General features: G+C 50.9%; 1 protein-coding gene across 1 annotated transcript in view; it reads right to left on the reverse strand.

The window, feature by feature from the left end:
- Window positions 1-210: 210 nt before the first annotated feature.
- The window catches only part of fam189a1 (family with sequence similarity 189 member A1), a 140,231-nt gene continuing 133,549 nt past the window's right edge, over window positions 211-6,892 (reverse strand). The window contains 6 exon segments of the mRNA XM_062525445.1: window positions 211-474; window positions 1,692-2,029; window positions 2,437-2,511; window positions 3,496-3,725; window positions 3,810-4,203; window positions 5,268-5,346. Of these exon segments, the coding sequence (XP_062381429.1) occupies window positions 211-474; window positions 1,692-2,029; window positions 2,437-2,511; window positions 3,496-3,725; window positions 3,810-4,203; window positions 5,268-5,346 (1,380 nt within the window).

Raw genomic sequence — 6,892 nt, forward strand, 5'->3', positions numbered from 1 at the left:
TCCAAGAGATGATGAGCTGTGTGTGTGTGTGTGTGTGTGTGTGTGTGTGTTTATGTTAATGCTACAATTTTTTGCTGCTGATGAAGGTCATGACCTTGGCACTTCCCCCTTTTTAAGGGCACTGCAGGTTGTGGGCGTCAGAGGTCAGAGTTCAAGGGGGAGGGGGTCAGAGTATGGTTTCTGCAGAGCAGAGGACGTCAAGGGGAGGGGTCAGAGTATGGTCTCTCTGCAGACACTGATGAGGCTGTGTGGGCGGGTGGGGGCGGAGGCGGGGGTGGGAGTGGGGGTGGGGGCGGATGTGGGGGTGGATCCTGGGGGTTCGGAGGGGTGCGCGGGGGTCGGAGCGCCGGGGGTGGAGTGGCGCAGACGCACCGGCGTGCAGGGGGAGCTCAGCGCTCCGCAGCTCTGCAGGTGCAGCTCCTCATGGAGGCGCTTCCTGGGGCTCCCCGCCGCCCGCTGGGACTGGGTCATCACCTGAGGGCGCACACACACACACACACACACACACACACACACACACACACTGGGTCATCACCTGAGGGTTAACACCATCACCTGAGGGTTAACACACACACACACACTAGGTCATCACCTGAGAGTACACACACACACACACACACACACACACACTGGGTCATCACCTGAGGGTCAACACACACACACACACACACACACACACACACACACACACAGACAGCAGGGGAGGGGATACAAACACTGCTATAAAGTTGGACACTTCCCGAAGTCTAAACGTGACCACGTGACGAAACATGAGGCACAGGCCCTTGCGGATATAAAGAGGCATCTAAACGCCAGCACATACATCAGGGATGTAAAAGCCAATTAGGGCAAAGTCCTGACGTCATGAAGACAGGGTCTGGGCAAGGCAGCGGAACTGGAGCGGAACTGCGCTGCGCCTTGCTCCCGCGATAAGTTAAGGCCATGTGATATCGACATCAGAGTCGTGAACACGCCCATCTAGACCATCGTGGACAGATTTTTTTTTTTTTTTTTTAAGTATATTTTTTGGGCTTTTGTGCCTTTCATTTTGACAGGACAGTAGAGAGAGACAGGAAGCGAATGGGTGAGAGAGTCGGGGTGGGATCCGGAAAGGACCACGGGGCGGGAATCGAACCCGGGTCACCGGCGTGCGGTGCAGGTGCCCCAGCCAGTTGCGCCACGGCTGGGGCCGTGGACAGATTTTTAACCATGTGCATCTTGTGCTACGCAGTTCTGTGCAGCACTGCTCGATGCTGCGCCATCACAAACTCACCTATTGGCTGATGTTCCCACCTGATCTATGATGAGACTGGCTGATGTTCTCACCTGATATATGATGAGACTGGCTGATGTCCCCACCTGATCTACTGTATGACGTTGTGGTCTACGATTGGCTGATGTTCCCACCTGATCTATGATGTTGTGGTCTATGATTGGCTGACGCTCCCACCTGATCTATGATGTTGTGATCTATGATTGGCTGATGTTGTGATCTATGATTGGCTGACGTTCCCACCTGATCTATGATGTTGTGATCTATGATTGGCTGATGTTGTGATCTATGATTGGCTGACGCTCCCACCTGATCTATGATGTTGTGGTCTATGATTGGCTGACGCTCCCACCTGATCTATGATGTTGTGATCTGTGATTGGCTGATGTTGTGATCTATGATTGGCTGACGTTCCCACCTGATCTATGATGTTGGCGCTGAAGATGGCCTCGTCCATGTGCCTCTCGTCGGACTTGATGACGTAGCGGATGCTGTTGACCACCTGCTGGATCTCGGGCGGCAGGCTGCAGCTGGACTGTTCCAGGAACTTGGCCACCAGCACCTTGGTGTCCTTGTAGGTCTTGAAGTCGGCCAGCGAGTGCGGACGCTCCTGGGGGGTCGCCGACGGCAACGTGCGGGGCTTCAGACGCAGCTCCGCCTTGCCCCCCTCCCTCGCCTTACGGCCCCCGCCGCCGCCGCCACCGCGGGAGATGGGCTTGGGGGGGCCCTGCATAGATGCTGTTGCTTCTGGTTGCTCTGAAGAATGTGTGTGTGTGTGTGTGTGTGTGTGTGTGTGTGTTGGGGGGGAGGGTAAATGAAATTATTGGGTCAAAAATGGCTTTTCAAATCACTACTCACATCAGCTTAGTTTATTGACATTTCAATGGCATTTAACAAAGAATGATTAATTGAACTCCTCTAATTGAACACTAATTAGCCCATAACTATTTTAAGCGCCGTTCACAGAAAACTCATTCGCCACTAATTGAGTCCAGCCAACTCGCTATGTCTAACGGCAAGAGACAGAATGTCAAAGTAATAGCTTATCCAATCAGCGTGTTGATAGCTTATTCAATCAGCTCGGTGATAGTTTATCCAATCAGCTTGGTGATTGACTGGTGGGATTAAAAGGTGATGCACGACTTTCTGAGAACAGAGCGTACCTGGCTCAGGTGAGATTTGCGGGGGGGAGCCTTCAGGGGGCTGGTTACCTGGAGAAGCGCAGCTGCAGCCGTCACCTGTTGAGTGGGAGAGGCAGGTGTTCAGTAAAGCATGACAACAAACCGGCCGGATCAGCATCAGACATGAGTCAGAATGTAGGCTGCTGGAGAAGGGGGCTGAACACACACACACACACACACACACACACACACACACACACACACACACTCACACACACAAACCTGGTGGTGCATGACCTGAACAGCAACCCATTTTCCCCTGAAGGCAGTTTTAAAGCAGGACTTGTTTTACTACTGGAACCATTTTAGCAGTATACACACTTAAAAAGCATCACTATCTCAGTATACCCACTTAAAACAGTGTGTTAACATTTTGTATGTGTTCACATTTAGGGTTGATCACAGTAAACGCACGATAGCTAACTAGACTACTGCATTTTTTAATTTTCAGTGCAACCATGAAACTGCTGGTGATGGCTGATAGGTGCTTATCAGTTACACAACATGACACAACATAACTGGAAGACAACAGCAGTTGTCTTAACAACTTAGTGAGGGGGGGGGGGGCGGCTGTCAGGCATAAGGGTCTAATGTCGGTGGTGTCATTGAGACATATATATATCACCGCTTAGTTGGCATTGCGGTCAAAGTTATTCAGCACTTGCAACTTGTAGGTTGACTAGTTCCTGCTGCTGATGGAAAAGCAAAAGGGCGCACAGTACAGTATGTTGGTTTAGCTTTTAGCACAGTGGCAAAGCACAAGATACAAAGCACTGAGCAGTGAGACTGATTTCTTGTGTTGGACTCAGGCTTACGTTGCTTTTAGCATTGAGATGCTGTGATGAGCTTATCATTACACCACTATAACATGAAGTAAGCTGGGACAATTAGAGAGAGAATCAGACATACGAACACACAGAGAGAGGGAGAGAGAGAGAGAGAGAGAGAGAGAGGAAATAGAGAAATATAGAAAGAGAGAGAGAAGAGAGAGATAGAGAGAAAGAGGGGGAGTAATGAGCGAGGAGGAGAGGTCTCGGGTACCTCTGGACTCTGACGTGCAGGACACAGGGTCACTGGTGGAGCGCACTATCCGCGCCAGCTTCCGGTACCTTCTCCCAGCCGCCCGGAGCGCTCGCGGGCGATCGCAGGGCGCGGGGCCGGAGGAGGGCAGGGAGGAGGTGTGTGTGGTGGAGGAGGAGGAGGAGGAGGAGGGAGACCAGACGCTGAAGCAGAGGCGAGCACCGCGGGAGCGGGAGTGGGAGGAGGAGGGTGGCGAGGGCTGGGTGGGGGTGATGGTGGTGGTGGTGGGGGGGGCCCCTACGGCCGCAGAGCAGCAGCAGGGGTGGGGGCCAGACAGGGAGGCCGCCACCGGCAGTGTCATCTTCCTGCCGGACCCCCGGGAATCCCGGGAATTCCGCCGCTGGGAGGATTCCGAGATTTGGGAATTCCGGGAGCAGCACTCCCGCTCGTCCTCGTCTCCCGCGCCGGCGGCGAGGTTTTCCGAGGAGCGGGAGGTTGGGGTGGCGGGATGACGGAGGAGGTGATGGGGCGTTGAGCGGTGGCTGCTGTGCTCCAGGCTGGTGCAGCTGCCGTCGGTGGGGGTGGCTGTGGGACCGGCATTCCGGAGCGTTCCGTAGGGGGACATGTCCGAACCCTGCACCTCCAGGGAACACAGGTCCTCCGACGAGCAGTTGGGGTCAGGCAGATCGGCCAGCTCCGACACCATCAGAGATGCACTGTCCACTGAGGCTGGAATCACACACACACACACACACACACACACACAGATGGATAGACAGACAGAGAGACACACACAGACAAAAGAAACACAGTCAGTCAGAGACTTTGGAAATAAAAAGCTATTTTCAGCAGAAAAGTCCTGCTTTGCCGCGTTCTAGAGGCAGATGCAGAGAAGCCGGCTCTTATTGTCTGGGCACTTCCATTAAGCTTAGCCTCCCTGCAAATCTGTGAATATGGCCCCCTATCTGAGCACCCAAAGCCTCTACAGAGGTTAGCCACACTGACAGATCAGCCACACACACACACACACACACACACACACACACACACACACACACACACGCACACACACACACACACACACACACACTCTCTCCACAGAGGTTAGCCACACTGACAGATCAGCCTCACAAAAGCACTGCAGCAAGAGGGTCACCTTCCCTGCTCACTGTGCCAGTATGCGCACACACACACACACACACACACACACACAAAGGACGTGCACACACACACACACACACACACACACACACACACACACACACACACACAAAGCACGCACAATGCACCAGGATCATCCCTAGCATATGGGAGAGCCTTTAAGAACATTGAGTGTGTGACAGTGTGGTGTGTAGCGCTAGCTATAGCTTAGCTGCAGCTATAACTTCCCTCACACACTCTTAATCCATTGGGTGGTGAATAGAGCAGAATTGACCTTTCCTTTTCCCCGCCAAATCCAACTATTCATTCCAAATCCACTCCTACCTGTCTGGATGGGTTACAGTCATGTAGAATATAAGTGCAAATGAGAGCACCCCACTGAGACAGGGGACTTTAGAAGTGAATGAAGGATTAAAACTCTCTGTTCCGCAATACAGAACGAGCATGCGTCAAATTTCCCTTAGAGCATTCACTCAGTGTTTGGGGGGTTGAAAGCGTTATTAAATTGTAATATCGCGTGGTATTAACGATTAAGACTGGCAAACTGCAAGAAACTCAGGAAGCAGGTTTTATTCTGTTACAAGTAGAGAGGGTAAAAATGAACTTTGGTCTTTGTGTGTGCGTGTCCTTACCCTGGGTGCTAAGGCCAGCTGTTGTGTTGCGATCACACAGACTTGACTCTGTGGCCTGCTGCTCTAGACTGGTGGTGACCTGAGAGAGAGAGACAGAGAGAGAGAGAGAGAGAGAGAGAGAGAGAGAGAGAGAGAGAGAGAGAGAGAAGGGAGGAGGAGGAGGGGGAGGAGGAGGAGAAACAAGCACCCCAACATCTGGATGAGACGCTGCCGCTATTACAGAAAGAGGACATCTGGCGTCCCCTCTCTGTAGAGCCCAGCTTGCCCACCAGGGGGCAGTGTGAGCGCACGTTCAACTGTGGTCTCCACTGCAGCACCCGCTACTAGAGGACACACACACACAGCTCCAGCATGGGAGCAGGCTGCTAGGTAAGCAGTGACTGGACATGAGCATGTCTGTGTATGTGTGAATAGAAAGAGAGTATGTTATATATTAGAGTATGTATTTGTTATTATTCAATATTATTTATCATTCTTTTTGAATTAGTATAAGTTAGTATAAGTTTTCTTTTTTTACACTTTTATTCTGTATTACTCAATATTACAGTATGTATTATTCTTTGACTATTATAACTTGATTGATGCTTTGGCAATATTGCATTCATGCCAATAAAGCTTTTTGAATTGAATTGAATTGAATTGAATTGAGAGAGAGAGAGAGAGAGAGAGAGAGCATGTCTGTGTATGTGTGAGTGAGAGAGAGCATGTCTGTGTATGTGTGAATGAGAGAGAGAGAGAGAGAGAGCATGTTTGTGTACTGTATGTGTGAAAATAGAGAGAGAGAGAGAGAGAGAGTATTCTGTTTTACTTGTGTGTTTCCCCCTTCTCACTTCCCCTCCCCTTTTGATGATTTGATCCAAATGCTTTGGCAATGCTGTACAACGTTATGGTCATGCTGATAAAGCTCCTTTTGAATTTGAATTTGAGAAAGAGAGAGAGAGAGAGAGAGAGAACATGTCTGTGCATGTGTGATAGACAAATATGTACACAAAGAGTTCACATCTGCACAATATTTGCAAAAATGAAATTTCCAGGATGATGCAGGAGAGAAGCATGAATACATTATCTCTATTTCTCTGTAACATAAAACACACATACACACACACACACCGCACCAGTGTTAGTACCAGGGTTAGCATATTATAGCCCCGAGTTAGTACGAGTGCTAGCATGGCATAGCCCCATAGCCCCGCACCAGTGTTAGCATAGCATAGCCCCATAGCCCCGCACCAGTGTTAGTACGAGTGTTAGCATCTAGTATAGCCCCGCACCAGTGTTAGCATAGCATAGCCCCATAGCCCCGCACCAGTGTTAGCACCAGTGTTAGCATAGCATAGCCCCACACCTGAGCTAGGCAGCTGGAGGCCCCCCAGAGACACAGGCCTCATCAGCATCTCCGTCTGGGCCACATGCTCTGGGCCACACTACCCACACCTTTTGAGATTCACCAACATACACTCTGGAATGGGCTTTTCAACTATACACACTGTTGATGGCACACACACACACATAGCACACACACACACACACACACACACACACACACACACACAAAACATTCCTAAGGCCTTCAGTGCATTGTCCCCCACATTAATGGGCACTGGTCTCTGAGCTGCATGCAGTGC

The sequence above is a fragment of the Sardina pilchardus genome, chromosome 21, assembly GCF_963854185.1.
Source record: "Sardina pilchardus chromosome 21, fSarPil1.1, whole genome shotgun sequence".
Taxonomy (NCBI): Eukaryota; Metazoa; Chordata; class Actinopteri; order Clupeiformes; family Clupeidae; genus Sardina; species Sardina pilchardus.